At 38.1% G+C, this 18,630-nt stretch overlaps 1 protein-coding gene across 1 annotated transcript in view; it reads left to right on the top strand.

The window, feature by feature from the left end:
• LOC132115958 (transcriptional activator GLI3-like) overlaps window positions 1–18,630 on the top strand; it is a 340,310-nt gene that overhangs the window by 257,985 nt on the left and 63,695 nt on the right. The window contains exon 5 of the mRNA XM_059524402.1: window positions 11,197–11,402. Within this exon, the coding sequence (XP_059380385.1) occupies window positions 11,197–11,402 (206 nt within the window). The remainder of the gene's footprint in view (window positions 1–11,196; window positions 11,403–18,630) is intronic.

Raw genomic sequence — 18,630 nt, 5'->3', positions numbered from 1 at the left:
GCATTGATATGGCTTGAGTATGTTTTTTTTTTTCTTTAATAGTTTGCTGATGTTTATTGATTATGAAGACACACTATGAGGGTGCTGTCACTCACATGCCTGCTACTGATATGGATATGGGATTGTGTGTCATAGGAGGAAGTATAAACATGTCTTGTGATTGTAGTCGTGCAAAATGGTCCATGGTGCACAGTGAAAAAGGCATAGCGAGCGGTTGACTCAGACCTTCCAAAAGCGAAACATATATTCCTTAATACATGAACCTGACCCGAACGGTGAAACCCAAAACTGGCAGATCCTTTCATCTTCAAAGTATTGTGTAGTAGAATGTGACTGCATATTGTCGTAAAGTCTTATTGCGAACCTGCTCTATACAACAGGAAGATGTTGAGCAACCTTGTAAACTTACTTCCATATAGCAGTAAGAATCATTCTGAATCATGGAATCAGTAATCATTCTTTATGGTCCTGCTATGAAAAAGCCACTCATTAATCTTTGTATGAAGGAAAATCAGTAGCTAAACTCGAGAGCTTGCTGATTTCAATGTGAGATCTTGTCATATTAATATTCATATTTGTACGTTGAAATTTACACACAGCTGTGATGTGAAAAGCTGAATTTTCAGATTTGCACACACAGACAATAATCAAAACACATTTGTTTTGAATTTGAAGCTCCAAATTAAAGTTGGCATGAAATCAAAATGGAAAATTCATATTTTTTAATGGAATAGTGTAGTGTATATTATAGTATAAATAATTAATCTGTGCACCTAATTTATTATTATTTTTTTAATCTAATGACTCCTCTTATCTTCCTGTCACAAGCTATGACGTCTTCTACTCGGATAGACATCACAGTAGAGAGAAAAAAACAACAACCGCTTCTTCAGTATCATGCCAACTTTAATAAATGTGTAAAATTACATTCACACAAACAAAATTACAGACACAATGTGTACAACATATTTACTTAGAATTTACGCTGAAATTAGCCAAATTAGCTTTTTAATTTGGCTTTTAAATAGCTTAGCGATAAAAGACCATGTAATAACATGGAACAAAAATATTGTCTGTTCTTGACCATGTGATGCAAAGTGGTCCTGAATAAACTATTTGACACACATCAAACTATTATATAAATGTTTACCAACACAGAATTATTTGCATGATTAAATGTGTTGGCCTAAGTAAACAAAATAAAGCAATAAGCCCAAGAAGTGGTAGTTTATAGTGAATTTATTTACAGTGAACGTGGCTCAGCCAATCAAAATCAAGGACCAAAACTATCCATTTTATAATTGTAATTTTAAAACAATTTCATTAGTAAGGTATTAATACAACTGTTTCAGCATATACATGCTGCTGAATACAATAGGCAACCCACTCTCTTATTTATTAATTAATTATTTTATTTATTATGTCTACAAATGTGCATGAATGAGAAAGTTTTAAAACCACTGATCTTTATATAGTTCAATCTATTTTAGATCAGTGTGTAAAACAAAATGACCTTTCAACTGTGTGACTGCCACTGGAAGCAATGCACACTCATGCCATCACACTGCTCAACCATGTTTTAGAGATGATTATGTATGCTTTGGATCTTGAGCTGTTCAAAGCTTTCTTCATACTTTTGTCTTCTGTCATTTTGGTACAGGTTTTTTTGGCAAAGTCTAATCTGGCCTAGTTTGCACCTTGTGGTGAACCCTCTTTATTTGCTCTCTATAGTCTTCTCTTGATTGTAGACTTTGACAGTGACATGCTTACCTCCTGGAGAGTCTTCTTTACTTGGCTGGATTTTGTGAAAGGGTTTTCTTTACCATGGAAAGGATCCTCCATTCACCCACCACTGTTGTCCTCTGTGGACGTCCAGGCCTTTTTATGTTGCTGAGCTCACCAGAGTATTCTTTTTTTTCCCTTATAATGTACTGTCGCAACACCATGAGGGTCACTACAAGGAAAATAATAATAAAGAGAAGATAATTACATTTGCGTTGAAAAACATTTAAATTTAATTAACTGTCAGACCTAAATGGATCATTATTGAACCCATCTTGGTCCAGAAAGACAGGGCACTAAAGACTGGAGAGCCAACACTGGATTCAACCAAGAGCACAACGAGTCGAGCAAAGAGATGTTTTATAGAGGATCAACCACCTGCGTGCTGGTGTTCCCAATCACGCAGCAATCAGCTGGACACCTGCAAAGACACAGACCCAAAAAAGAAATGACCGAAAGTGTCATCCAACACTTCCCCATAAAATAAAACCTGAAAAGTTACTACCAGGCTTACACTACATGTAGAATATGTCCAATCATATCCTCAACATTTTCAAAAATGTTAGGGGGTTATGATCACAATAGATCACAACCGGCGTTCCACCCCCTCCCACATAAATGTCAAAATGCTGAAGTGCCCAAACCTGCGCCAATGCTTCTTTTTCAAAAACTGAATAGTTTGATTGATAAGACAGAAATTTCCTCAAAAAGAAACATACCAGATGTTCAATTCCCTCATCGTCATCCTGTAAAAGGAAAGCTCCCACCCCAATCTCACTCGCATCTACCTGCATTTTAAATGGTCTATCCCACTGATGAATGTCAAGGACTGGAGCACTAGTTAGCAATGCTTTAACATTATCAAAAGCATCTTGACAAGTCGAGCTCGAAATGAACGAACGTGACGCTTTTAACAAATCAGTCAGAGGGGCAACATTTCTGAAAAATTCCTTCAAAAATTCTGATAATATCCCACCATCCCAAGAAAGTGCATCAACTCTAACTTTGTACAGGGTGGCAGATACAGATACTAGACAGATACATTTGCCTCTATCTTTGCATTCACTGTTCAGAAAACTCCATGACCAATGACCTTTCCTAAAAGGTCACTGTGGCCCTGGTGAACTTATACTTCGCTAGGTTGACGGTAAGCCTGGCCTCCTTCAAGCACTTGAACAACAACTCAATTCGGGACAGATGTTCCTTCCATGAACTACTATACACCACCAGATCATCTAAATAAACTGCTCATTCTTCAAGGCCAGCTACCACAATTCATTAGCCGCTGAAATGTGGCTGGTGCGTTTTTTGTAATCCAAAACTCATAACATTATACAAGTACCATCTGGAGTAATAATAGCAGTGATTTCTCCATCAAAGGGACTTGCCAATACCACTTTAACAATTCAAACTTGCTAAGATAATTTGCTGCACCCACCTGATCCACGCAATTGTCAATACGTGGAAGCGGAAAAGAGTCTGGTTTAATAATTGCATTTAACTTCCTATAACCTGTACAAAACCTCAATGTCCTGTATTTTATTTTATACTTTTACTAACAGGCAAGGAGATGACCAACTTGAGGCTGATGGAATCACTAGATTATTTTCAAGCATATACATAACCTCTGACTCTAGTTGTTTCCTTTTTTCCCGTTGTAGCCTGTAGAATCGCTGACGTATTGGAAGGGATTCACCCATATCAATATCATGTTTTACAATCTGTTTACAAAATGTTTGAGTAGGTGCATCAGAAAAGAGTGATGGATATTCCTCAATTACTTTAGCAAATTCCAAACGTTTTTCAGTTGGAAGATGTTTCAGGAAAATTGTCAAATCACTTAAAATTGTGGAATTACTTAACCGACTACACATAACGCAATCCACGCATGACCTATGATCTACGGCCAAAACATTCACTTCTGCTGTGTGAAGACATGATCATTCCTTCCTTACATAATCAGATTATTTTTTGAATAATAACATATGGGCCAGCAAACCTAGCTTTAAAAGGAGAGGAGGTTACGGCCAACAAAGCTATTACCTGATCTCCAACACAAAATTATTTACACTCAGTTCTGTGATCATATAAACATTTAATTTTCAGTTGCGTCTGTTTTAAGTTTATCTTTGCCAACTTGACAGCTTCAAACAATCATGTTTTAAAACCATCGACATATTCATTAAACTTTTTTGGTGACTCAGAAGGAACCCAGCTGTCCCGTAGTACAGTTAACAGCCCACAAACAGTGTGACCAAAAACAAGTTCATTTGGGCTAAACCCATACTCTCGTGAGTTGCTTCTCTGTCTGCAAACATAAGCCAGGGCAACCCATCCTCCCAGTCTCGATCCAATTCTGTACAAGCACGTAACAGCGACTTCAAAGACTAGTGGAAGCATTCTAAGAACCCTTGCTCTGAGGATGTTATGCAGTAGATATGCTATGCCTAATATATATTTAGAGAAATCCCATTTTAAGTGAGGCCAAAAGAAATTGCGCATTATACAATCATAAGTCTTTTTTCACTCCAAGATGCCCCGATACATCATCATGAGCGAGTCTTATTATTGGAACTACTACTTGAACAACTGGTTCCCTCAAGAAAGCCTTGGCCTGAGGAGTCAATTTCCTTATCAGAACCCATTCACAAAAACACCCCTAAGTGGCACTGCCATCATACATTACCTGGGAAAATAATGCATTCAGAGTGGAATCTGCCTTTTGTTCCTTAAATCAACTCACCCTGTGACAAGGAGAGAAGAATACCTGGCCATGAAATATTTCCACTAACCGGAGAGGATACCACACTTTTAGTAGTTGCAGCTGATCGACTGGCAGCGCGCATAACCACACATGCTGGAAAAACATCAGGCAGAATCTGCACAGTCTTATCAATCTCTTCAGTGGACATAGGCTTAGATGATACAATAAAAGGTGGCAGCAGCTCACTTCAAACCCATCCCCTGGCCAGATTGTTTACCAAAATAACAGAAACTCCTTCCACTGGAAGAGCTGGTCTCACTCCCAGTTCAACTTCTCCTTGAATTAAATCAGAATACAAAAGAACCCTATGCAATGGCACAGACATTTTAGGTAAATAAATTGCAAAGATTAACATTGAATCTCTTAAGTAAAAGTTTAATTTGATAAAGGTAATACAGTACATAAGGTAATAATAAGTACCAGACAATCTTTTTTCTGTTGCCTGTGACCTAAACAATTATTACTGTTTAAAGCCGAATCAGTTATACTGGAAAACGTGTTACGTATGGCAGTCGACATATTCGAAGGTTGCATAATACAAGATGTACCCTTTTCACGGCATTCATCTTTCAAGCAGCTAGCACAAACAGAGTCTCCCTTTCAAATTTTCGTTTCTCAATCTCCATGTTGAAATGTAATTTATGATGTTCCAATTGAAGAAGTGCTAACTTTCTTTGTTGCTCAAAAGTCAAAGTTACTGAAGAAGGCACACTAGTCGACAACCCTATCAGTTCCACCACATATTACATAATTCCTTTATTAAGAGCCACTTTTACAACAGTTCGATTAATTTCTTTAAAAAATATATATGTATATCATTCGTAGAAAGGACAATATCATAATGTGTTGCAAGTTCTATTAACTGATATTTTGTTAACATTTAAAACTTGCTCAGATTGATTTTCAATAAATTCATTTTGATTGATGTCATATTTAATAATGATTTCAATCAATGATTCTATACAAAACAATTTAAACTCAAATCCTTACCTTCACAGTTCAGGCAGGAACCACTTTGGCAAGTTTACTTGAGTTTATTGAACATAGTTTATCTTTGGCGGTATGGTTCCTTATGGGGGTTCTTGCTCCAAGAATAATTGAACATACAACCTGAAAGATTATTTGTTTTTAATTCACTTTGGTTGAATGTATTTGCAATCAACTGTAGGAAACTGTACTTTGTTCACAATAGTGTGAAACAACTGGCCCATATAATCAGCCTCTTAGGTCAGCATCAGGTCAATGAATTGGATCTCCATGGGAGAGATCCTTTCAAGTCATCAAAAGGTTACACTATCATTAGCTCTCCATGGGGTGTTATTGTATTGTTTGTAGCACATTTGTTAGCAGGTATAAAGGTCTGTTCTCACAGACAGTACTTTGGGTTAAGACTGTTTGAAGGATGACATGCTAACATCACTGCTGAATAACTGCTACACTGCTACCTTTAATAAATTCTTCTCCCCACAAGAACTTTGGTCAAGCTTACTTATTTTAAGTTTTAGAGAAATCTAGTACATTGGCGAGCCACCCAAACAACTGCTCAGTCAAATACAGCAAAATCTAACAAACCCCATGAACCCTTTAGGCGCCAGAAGTTTTTTCCTAAAATGTTCGATTTTGACATCTTCAATTCAAAAAGGCTATATCTTAAAAGTGTTAACGATAGAGACTTTCTGTCAATTATAAAATATTAAGGATGACCCAATGTTTATGTAGGGATTACATTTTCCCATCTAATTTGCATATTATGACGTCATATGGTGGTGGCCATTTTGAATTATAGAATTTTCATGAAAAGTCACGTTTAAATGATAAAGTGCAGCACTTCTTTCCCCCCAAAATGTCTCTCTCCTTCTGTGTGCTATATTGCACAATACTGAATGCTCAGGTAAATAGTAAGTACTAAACAAACTGTGTAAATCATTACTAATAAATGGTAGAAACAAACCAAATGCATGTAGCGGTTGGCCTTTTGCTGTAGATTTTCAATTTACTACATACAGTATGCACTCTGATTCCATGTATGGGGCACATATATATTATTCATATGACACACAAACACAAGTAGACAAGACCTGTTTAGTTCAAAAGCTATGCCCCGTGTCACATCGCCTCTGCTCCTGCTACGAACAGCGCGGCCAGATCTGCCTCACGTGCGCCGCGAGTGTGCCGAGCTCGTACTACTGTCTTTGTCATTGCGACTCCCCACCCTGCCTCCACGTTGCCTCCACCTTGCCCCCACGTTGCCCACGTTGTCTTATGAATACTTCGACCTCGTCTAACATACACAGTGGCATTAGACAAAGTCTCCACTACAATACTGTCGCCGCGATTGCGGAGAGACACATGGTCATAAGACAAAGCTACATGTCTAGAGCTGTAAAAATCCCCCACCTCGTTCCCCACAACACTAACACGCCTGCTAATTTCATGATGAACACTCTGACCCTGGGAAACATTGCTCAAACCACTGACATTGGGCAAAGGACCATCTACATTGGGCAAAGGATTCACCATTTGTGCTTGGTGTAGGGCTATACTTTCACTTTCAGTATCACGTCATCTTCCGAATGCAGATATTCCCCTTCAGAATCCGGGTCCGCGAAGAGAAGTCCCAACACTTCATTGCGGGTTTATTGAAGCTTTATTGATGCCATTATATAATAATCATATAATAATCTAATGCCAATACTCGCTGACGTTAACAATATTGCTCTGATAAAATGGCTCACTCTCACACTAGCTCAGCTATTGTTCGCAATGATTCAATGCGCTCTAGCTCGAAGATTTTGTATAGAAGCATGACGTTTTTTTTTAGGCTGACATCTGGTGACATCTGCCATTTTATTCAGTGCCACATCTTGTCGAAATATCCACTGGTTATAACTGACACTTCTATATTTAGCTGTAGATCATGCTGTAGAACATTACTCTGCCTCAGATGCCTGTCCAAAATCGGTTCATGAGAGAAAACAGACATGTCACCCGGAAACTCTGCTCCTGTTAATGGCACTCACGCGGTGCTCGCATACTTGTCACAGAGTAAATTAAATAAATAAAATGCAGAATTGTCAAATACGCAGGAATTTTCAGAATGTTTCGTGAGCACAGATACTTTAAACTGCATAATACGGCACCATATATTACAAGAATAAAGTGTATGTGATCATATGCTTTTTAAATGCTATTACAGAGGGGTATATACACTTTGATCTGTGTAGTATGATGACGTGACTCAATACAACAGGCGACTACATTAAAAAGCTTTTACCGTTCTAAAACACATATTTGTGGTCATTATTGGAACTGAAATGTTGAATAAACCCGAAACACATGTGATCGTTGTCATGTAGTGAATCTGGCAAATCGTGAACAGCTGTGTCATCATCAGCACTCCAGCAGTCACTCTGGAGAAACGGCGGCAGCTGAGTCAGCCAGCTGCTCTAGAAACACTCTTGCGGTACTTAGATGTCACAGGTGATGGTCATGTGCATCGGCACAGTCTCAGTCGGACAATATTAACCGGCATGCACTGCTTCAGTCAGATTGCGATCGGTTTGCACAGTGCTGGTGAGTTGAACAGACCTAATGCCTGATGCTCAGCGAGTCAGCTGCCTAAGATCAGATGCAGCCAGTACTTCTCACTAGTGATTCCCGATGGTTTTAGAGAATGTTTAGTCCTTGTCGCCCCCTGTTGTTCAGAGAAAGGTACACCAGGGTTCTTACGCCCTTCGAGTAAATCCAAGCACTTCCAAAGACATTTCAATTTCCAGCACTTTACGACTGGGTAAATAACCTTTTTGCATACATACTCTTACCTTAGTTAAGCACACGCACAGATACCCCACGGATACCCTTACTTGTAAAACGTTTGGATTTTGAGGTGCATTAGCAATTTCATTGTTCTAGACAAAATCATCAAATTGCCAACAGGCCGCACATTTGGACAGGTACAACGGTTTGTATGAATGTCCTTACCATATATGATGTCCTTAGATTTTGTCACAATAACGATTAATGCTTGTGGGGGAATGACACGTCATGTTCATACATCCTTCTATAGGTGATTTTAGTAGCATGACAGATGGTTAATCCATTTGGGATTTAATTTACAGAACATGCAACAATATCCCTGATTGATGACTGATGATTCCACTGCATCACGTGGACTACGCCACAAATTAATTATTGTTTACGTGGTTCCGCTGTTTATGATGAGGATGTTCGAGAGAGTCCAGTCCAGTGACGCATGATCTGAACATGACTGTAGCTTCAACGCCGTGTGTGATTTAATTATAATGCCAATAATACCTACCCTGATGCTGGGGAGCCCTGCATAAGATTGTATGCATGCGGTCTTAGAATGTAGTTTAACTGAACAGGGAATTTTGTTTGCCATATACGCTCAAGCGCACGCTCTCCTGTGGAAAACAAACCAAGCAGACTTCATCTTTTATCCGAGGGCTTGCGTTAATAGACCACTCTACAGCCACAGGCGCAGACTCGAGCGGAGCTGCTTATAAAATGAAACCATGTTTACCCTTTCAGTAATAAGCAAATATTAACCCAATGCGCGCATTTCCAGGCACTTATTTAAATACAAGCATTTTTATAATTAACCTTGAAAACACTGCATTAAATTTCCAGCATTTTCGAGTATTCGAACACCTGTATGACCCTGTACGACGGCGAATGTGACGAGTATGAAGCCTTGATCGTTTGATCAGGTGCTCAGTCAGCGGAGGCCCGCAGTGGAGCCAGCGAAAGCATAAATCCCTCCTATGCAATGGCAGGACTAGCACATGATGCTGGACAATATATAAACCTCACAAGCAAGCAGTCCCATATCATGATAGCTTTAGCAAAGATCTTCTTAGTGCGTGGAGTGGAGTGGGGTGGGATCCCCTACGGAGATAGGAGTCGAAGGGTGCTCTTTTAACCAGCTAAAAGATCAGCATGCACCTGTACAGCAGTACGCCATATAGTCAGACTCTAATTTAGACAGCAGCATAAGCCCATGTCGGATCCATTTTAGCATTGATACGAGCAAAATTTACGATCTGTACATTTAGTATCAAGCACTTTATCGATACGCTAGTTTGAGCAACAGCAGATCACTGATTAAACCCAGTGTGTTGGAGTAGTCTGAAAAGTTTGATGAAAGCATCCCCAATAGATGAGCCTGAAGCAGCAGCCCATTGTTTGACAGCCTTGACCATTGGCTCGTGGGTATATTTAACTGTTACCATAGTGGTAATATGATAGCATGCCTCACAACATAAATTAACAATTAGCTTGTACAAGAGCAATAAAATGAAAGAACTTTGCTTAGCTTCGTGAAGACAGATGCTTTAATTTTGTTGAATATATATCTTCTTCCAGGAGGGAGCAGATCTCGTGTAAAGTTGTAAGTCTGTCATAATAGTACACTCTGATGATGAATTGCATGTGAAGTATCTATATCAAGAGCTCGCTCATATCAATTCAGTCCGTTTCTTGACAAACAACACGGAGAAGTCGCTTAAGTTCACGACTGAAAACTGGTGAGATACTTTGTGGGAATCCTGTCAAATCCTGATTTAACGCTTCCTATGGAGATAGAGTCGAGTGTCCTTGAATGTTTTATTAAATGAAATAAGCGACTTTATCAGATAAATGTGATTAAATCAGATTGAATTTTGCATTGCTTGTATACAAAAGCATCTCTGTTGACTGACTTTGAATGGTTTTATAGCACTTCCTATCTTGTCCTTCATTATGAGAAACCGACCAAACTCTTTCATTAGTGGCTGGTGAAGTAGACTCCTGAAGCTGATAGGAGAGAATTCAGAGGGGACAAGCTGTAGTGTCTAATTGGATCCATCTGGTCCTTCATAGAGGTCACTTGAAATCAAAGTTCTCCACAGAAATTGTCTGTAATTCATTTAGTTTTCTTTTTATACTGCTTGCCTCTTTTTTGGGAATATGTTTGCAAGAGCCAGTTATTTATTTCCATTAAATTTTTTTCCCCAGATTATTATATTATTAATAATAATAATCTGGGGAAAAAATGTAAATGAAACAATAACTGGCTCAAATAATTATACTTGAATAGGGGCTGTTTAAGACAACAACACAACAAAATCCTCAGCAGACTTGAGTGACACCATCTCAAGAAAATATGGCAAGGCATTGTGGGTAGCGGTGAGAATTCCTGGCTGTCTCTGTCTGATTAAAATGTGATGTGTTGAAAGTTGGCTTTGATCTTAGGAAATGTCTGTGAGGGGAGCAGTTGGAATTTAGCTTGGGATTTTTCTCTCCCGCTCTCTCTGTGATTTGGCCCTGCAGATGGAGGCTGATAGATAGTGTCACCATTCATTTCCTGCTCAAGCTCCTACACCATTCTGTGCAGATGCTAGACCTGGAGCAGGGATCCAAAATGAATAGATCACATGCCGAGCTTTTGTGGCTTGTGCATAGCTCTGTTTTCTTCTGTGCTTCTCTCTAAATGTATGCGTACTTTGGATTGTACATGCACAGTTAACATGACATTTTGCAAATAACCCCAAAGACTTGGAACATCACGCCCCAAGGAATGAGTTGAAGAATGTACCATATGAAAAAGACTCCTAAGGTGCTTAAATGCTTTTCTTCATCTCTGATTCCAGGCCTCCTGCACTGGCAGCCAGCCCGGCATTTTCTGATATCTCCCTCATCCGGATCTCGCCACATCGGAACCCTTCCGTGGGGGCGGAGTCAACCTTTAACCCCCCTCATCCATACGTTAACCCCTACATGGACTATATCCGTTCGCTGCACAGCAGTCCCTCTCTGTCCATGATCTCTGCGGCCAGGGGCCTCAGTCCTGCAGATTGTGAGTACCTTAGAGACCTGTTCTGGACCTGCTAAAAATCTTTCTAAAATGTGACCATGGACCACAAAACCAGTCATGAGGGTAAATTTATCTAAACTTAGATTTATACCTCACATGACATCTGTATAAATAAGCTTTCCTTTGATGTGTGGTTTGTTATAATAGGACAATATTTGGCCGAGATACAACTATTTGAATATCTGAAATCTGAGGGTGCAAAAAAATCTAAATACTGAGAAAACCAACTTTAAAATTGACCAAATGAAGTTCTTAGCAATGCATATTACTAATTAAAAATGTGTTTTTTATATATTTATGGTAGGAAATTCACAAAATATCTTCATAGAACATGATCTTTACTTAATATCCCAATGATTTTTGGCATAAAAGAAAAATCGATAATTTTGACCCATACAATTAAAAATAAACTCCGGCGACTTAAGACTGGTTTTGTGGTCCAGGATCACAAATGTCAACCTATTCAGGACTGTCCACAGACCTTTTGAGGGGCATGTGCTGAAACTGAAAAAAGTTTGAGTGAAAAAGCTCTCCCCTCCTAACCATATATATATATATATTAATGTAAAGTAGGACTTACTTGAAAAAGCTTGGAAACAATTCTCACTCAGAAAAGCTAGTTAATTTACAAACATTTTACAAGTAAAAGCCTAAACATAATTATTAGTAGTTTTAAATAGAAAATTTTAAGTAAAGTATACTTGGGAATTCACATTAAAATTTATTGAGTCTGTTTGTAAATTATTTAATGCTTATCACTGTAAAAATGTGTGCTGTTAAATATCAATAATTTACTGCACTGACAAAAAAACTATATGTACAATATGTATACAATATGTATAAAAGATTTACTAAATTTTTCTTTCTTTTGCAAATGTTGCATACATATACAGTACAGACCAAAAGTTTGGACACACCTTCTCATTCAAAGAGTTTTCTTTATTTTCATGACTATGAAAATTGTAGATTCACACTGAAGGCATCAAAACTATGAATAAACACATGTGGAATTATATATGGAATTATATACATAACAAAAAAGTGTGAAACAACTGAAAATATGTCATATTCTAGGTTCTTCAAAGTAGCCACCTTTTGCTTTGAATACTGCTTTGCACACTCTTGGCATTCTCTTAATGAGCTTCAAGAGGTAGTCTCCTGAAATGGTCTTCCAACAGTCTTGAAGGAGTTCCCCGAGAGATGCTTAGCACTTGTTGGCCCTTTTTGCATTCTGTCTGCGGTCCAGCTCACCCCTAAACCATCTCGATTGGGTTCAGGTCCGGTGACTGTGGAGGCCAGGTCATCTGGCGCAGCACCCCATTACTCTCCTTCTTGGTCAAATAGCCCTTGATGTCTTCAGTGTGACTCTACAATTTTCATAGTCATGAAAATAAAGAAAACTCTTTGAATGAGAAGGTGTGTCTAAACTTTTGGTCTGTACTGTATTTTAAATAAAACGTAAGCATTGAATTAAATAAAAAATGTAAGTAGACAGGTAGACAGACTGTTATCCTTTTAAGATAATATGCCCACTCAATACGTGCTGAAGTGGTGCTTGGTTTTGAGTTTGCGTATCGTGGGACTGCCCATTTTTGGTCTGCTAAATAGCAAGGCGTGGCCATAGCCAGTGAAAGTTCTTAATTATCTGTTTTTGAAACCCTTGTCAGAAGAAACAGTCGACCAACAGATAAGGACGTTAGTTTGTAAGTGTTTTGCCTCGTTTTCTTATTAGACTACTGTGTGATTGTCGTTGCTAGGAAACTTAGTTTTATTTACTGCGTGTCTTACCCTGGTAAATACTTGCTGAAGTGGCGCTTGGTTTTGCGTTACCTTAAAGGTCACCTTTTGACGGAACCTATGCTCACTCTCTTCATCTCGCCTATCCTCTGTGGTTTCATCCTCACTTCCTTCACTCTCTAAGTTTTCAGCTCTGGACACTAACAGTGCTACTGACACTCTTTGCTTCACTCTAACCTCTTGCTTGGACTACTTTTGCCCATTGTCGTCTATACCAGTATGCACCACCCCATCTGCGCCCTGGCTGTCCGATGTTCTCCGTGAACATCGCTCTAAACTCAGGGCTGCAGAGAGGAAATGGCATGAATCAAGAAACTCTACCGATCTCAGTGTGTATCAGTCTCTCCTCTCTTCCTTCTCCTCAAATGTCTTCACTGCTAAAACATCATACTACCACAACAAAATTAACAACTGTTGTTATGCTCAGACACTCTTCAAAACTTTCTCTTCTCTTCTTAATCTGCCTCTACCTCCTCCTCCATCGACTCTTACAGCTGACGACTTTGCAGTTTTCTTCACAAATAATTCAATTCAATTCAATTCAAGTTTATTTGTATAGCGCTTTTGCCAATACAAATCATTACAAAGCAACTTTACAGAAAATTATGTTTCTACAATATTTAGTAATAGCTTATAAGTGGTGACTGTCAGTTTGTGTACGTATGACAGGATTTGTAGAAAAATTAATACAAGACGTAGTCAGCCAGATGATGAACATTATTAATATTATTAATAATTAATAATTATTATATGATGCAGTCACACTTGTAGCAATAAGACAAGAACCATCAGTGACCAATTCTCCACACCGCAGACTGAGGATAACTTCACAACGAATAATGCACACTCTCTCTCCTCCTTCTCTCCACTCTCAGAGATGGATGTTTCCAAACTTATCCTGTCCAGTCATCCTACTACTTGTCCACTTTATCCGATCCCCACTCACCTCCTTCAAGTGATTTCTGTTTCAGTCATACCTTCACTTACTCACATTATCAACTCCTCTCTTCACTCTGGAACATTTCCCTCAGCATTTAAGCAGGCTCGGTAAGCCCACTGCTGAAGTGAAGAAGAAAAACCGCTGAAGAAAATCCTCAGTACTCATCTTGTTGGACCTGTCTGCTGCTTTTAACACCGTTAATCACCAGATTCTCAGATCAGATGGGCATCCCTGGAACCGCACTCCTGTCATTTAAGTCCTACCTTTCTGATTGATCCTTCAGGGTGTCTTGGATGGCTGAAGTTTCTAAGTCACAACAACTTGCTACTGGGGTTCCTCAAGGCTCAGTACTTGGACCACTTCTCTTCTCCATCTAAATGACGTCATTAGGATTTATCATACAGAAGCATGGCTTTTCTTATCACTGCTACGTTGATGACACTCAACTCTACTTCTCATTCCAACCAGATGACCCGGCGGTAGTTGTTCGCATTTTAGCCTGTCTGAGTGACATTTCTAGCTGGAGGAATGACCATCACCTTCAGCTCAACCTTACTAAAGCCCCTTTCACACTGCACGTCGGACCCGTCAAAAGCAAACTTGTCCCGGGATTGATTCCGGCATTGAACCTGGGTCGGGGACCTAGTAACATTGCCGGGTTCAACCCGGGACAAGCGCTGTGTGAACAAAAGCCAGATCTATTTGGTTTAAGGTAACGCAAAACCACTATCAAGCCTCTGGAACTGATCCAGAATGCAGCAGCGAGGTTTGTCTTCAATGAGCCAAAAACAGCTCATGTTACTTCTCTCCTCATAAGGTTACACTGGCTACCAGTAGCCGCTCACATCAAATTCAAGGTACTGATGCTTGCCTACAAGATGACCACTGGCACGGCAGCAACATACTTAAGCTCACTAGTTCAATCTTATGTGCGCTCTGCAAGTGAATGACACCTTGCGGTGCCATCTCAAAGAGTTTCAAAATCACTCTCACAGACCTTTTCCTGGACTGTGTCCAGCTGGTGGAATGACCTCCCGATCTCAATTCAAACAGCTGAGTCTTTACTCATTTTCAAAAAACATCTAAAGACTCATCTTTTTTGCCAGCACTTAACCAACTAATACTAGCACTTAACTTTTCTTTTCTCGTCTATCATATTTGAAAAAAAAAAAAACTGGCTACATGTTCTGTACTAGACTAACTGCGACTTGTCATGGCACTTGTATACTGTTGTTGTTTTCTTGCCGGTTTGATTTCTTTTATTGTTCTCATTTGTAAGTCGCTTTGGATAAAAGCATCTGCTAAATGATTAAATGTAATGTAAATGTCAATAAAATCATTAGACAAATGAACACAGAGACCTTAAGTGAAAAGTGAAGTGACATTCAGCCAAGTATGGTGACCCATACTCAGAATTCATGCTCTGCATTTAACCCATCCGAAGTGCACACACACACACACACTGTGAACACACCCGGAGCAGTGGGCAGCCATTTATGCTGCGGCGCCCGGGGAGCAGTTGGGGATTCGATGCCTTGCTCAAGGGCACCTAAGTCATGTTATTGCCGGACCAAGATTCGCACCTACAACCCTAGGATTAGGAGTCAAACTCTCTAACCACTAGGCCACGACTTCCCCTAAACCTCAATACTTGGTACACCATACACAATGACGGTAACAATCAGTGGATAGTGTTTGAGTACAAATGGGTCATTTTGAGTTGAAGATTAACTCCAAATGTCACAAAACAGTAAGTTACTAAACCTAACAACAATAGGAACCAAAAACAGTGTAAATACAACTCGAAAACAGTGAAAATTCTTTACCTTTTTAATTATTCATCCCCCAGTGCATGATGGGAAAAATGGGATCATAACTTTGATATTTACTTCTTTACTTATTTAGGAATCTTTGTAAACATAAACAATTCCAAGTAAAATATACCTATAAGATCAAACTTTAATTTCTACAAGCTTAAATTGAGTACTAATATAGAATTTGCTTAAAATATTTTAATTCTTGCCTTAGCTAAATCATTTAATGTAGAAATTACATTTGTTTTTATGTAAAATTTACTTCACCAAAAAATTATTTTTATCAGTGTGTATGTATATATATATATATATTTATATATATATATATATATATATATATATACATACACACACACAAATACAAAATATTACATTCTCCATGATAAAATATAAAGATTTCATGGTGATCTGATTCTGTAATGTTAACATGAACCATGTGACCATATTGGCCTAATATGATTGAACATTACTAAATAAATGTATCAGCGGTAATAAATCAAAGAATATATATTTTTTGAAATATATTTTAAGTTACCTAGGTGACGAGGACCACTCAGTCACTTTGTGTCAAACTCAAATGCAGTTACAGGGTTTTTGACCAGCAAATGTGTGAAAATGCGCATTTTGTCCGTCATTTAAATGGCGGCATCACATTGGCAAGATTTATTTACCCTTGCAAGACTTCAGGTCACTCAGTCAAGATAGAGGAGGTGTAGTTATGACTTTTTACTAACAGTTTGAACGGATCCAACAAGATTTAGTCACAAGCTATTTTTAATACCTCTCACTGGCTTGTAAATATTTGTAAAACAGGCAGACAAATGTAAAGGGTGATAGCACTGATGTATTAAAAAAACAAGAAAACAAAACCCTGCCACCAAAAAAGAGCACTTCGGAGTGTAAGGGAAAAAAGGGCATGTGCTCACACAATTTTAAGTATTAAACTTCTACACAAACCAAGTCCTTCATAAACTGATAATGAATTAAATATATATCCTGTCTATACAGTTTTATCTATCATTCTGTCATTGAGTCCTGGGATAATGCAATCATATATCCCTAATTTTATCTGTCTGTGGTGCTTCTCTCTGGAAGGGGGAGACCATAGTTTGATCAATTGGCTCATGCCAGCAAACCTCTGGAGGAACATTGAACATGTCAGGCAGTGTCTAGTGATCACATCCTGAGTTAAGATGGGGGTGAAGTTCAAGGCCATGGTTGAGGGCAGAGGGCACAAGAAGGGAGGGAAGGATGAGAAGTGGGAATGGTTTAGAAGATGGACTCCAGAGGCCTGACGGGAAGCCATTTTGTTTTATTGTATGAAGTCAGACTGGGAAATCCATTACAGGGTCAGCAAAGACAGCTGTTTTTTAAAAGGTCTCTGCAGTATGCTGGCCTCTTGGCCTTCTACTCAGGCATGGAGTTTTAATTGAAGGCTGAAGCACAAATACCAAAGTGGGACAATCAGAGGGGCCTCTCACATGCCACAGATAAGCACAACTGTATCAAACTGTGGTGCCATTTCACAACAGCCAGGTTTTACTACCTACTAAGTGTGTCAAAGGAAGACATGAAGCAATTCCAAATAGTTATTAATTATTCCCAGAGAAGAAACCTGAATAAGGTCTAAATTAAACTTTGTTTGATGTGACCCTTTTTGTGGTCTTTGGTAATTTATTATAATTTTTTTTTTTAAATATATTATTTTGAAAACTTGTACAAATATTTAAATTGCACATAAGGAAGTTTTTACGTTTTTAACTCTTTAATAACATTATTATGTTTCTGCTCCAAATTTATGCATCTGTATGTAGACATTTAAATAGTTTCTGTAATAAATGGTGTCTGCATGCTTTCAATAAATAATAATGATAATAACTGGATTGCTCATTGTATTCTAAACTGCACCATATGTAGTCAGCGTTATTTCTCTGAATAACTTATGATGTGTATATTTTTTATGTCCTGATTGAGCAACATCTATTTCAGACCAAGAACGTGCAAATATTGTGTTTCACAAGCATTACCGTTTCCATGTAAAGTTATGTGTATGTGACCCTGGACCACAAAACCAGTCATAAGTAGCACGGGTAGCCTATATTTGTAGCAATAGCCAAAAATACATTGTATGGGTCTAATTTATATAGATATAATTATATATATTTTTATTTTATGCCAAAAAATGATTAGGGTATTAAGTAAAGATCATCTTCTATGAAGATAATTTAGTAAATTTCCTACTTTAAATTACCCTTATGGTTTTGTAGTCCAGGTTATGTATGCATATTAATATGTTAAATTAATGATTATTTTAAGTTAAATCATTGCCTGCTTCAAAATTAATGCTGTTAACAAAATCATTGTTGAAACATTTGCAGTTAAGCTACTGTATAAATAAAAACACTATACCAAAATTACATAACAGCGAATAACTGTATAAGGTGAATATGTCTATACAAAGTTATACATTTTTATTCAGATTTATATATATTGAGGATTTCATTCATCCTTATCAAGTTTATCTGATTTTTGCTACTGTAATGTATATGAAAGTGACTTTTTAATAAGCAGGGAAAATTCCAGACATTAAAAACAAATAACTGTACATGCTTAGGACATTTGCATTAATGTAAGAATGTACAGGGATACTTTAGATATA

This window comes from Carassius carassius, chromosome 35 (assembly GCF_963082965.1).
Source record: "Carassius carassius chromosome 35, fCarCar2.1, whole genome shotgun sequence".
Classification (NCBI taxonomy): domain Eukaryota; kingdom Metazoa; phylum Chordata; class Actinopteri; order Cypriniformes; family Cyprinidae; genus Carassius; species Carassius carassius.
Note: the sequence above shows the minus strand (reverse complement) of the source record. Positions and strands in the feature narration are given on the sequence as shown.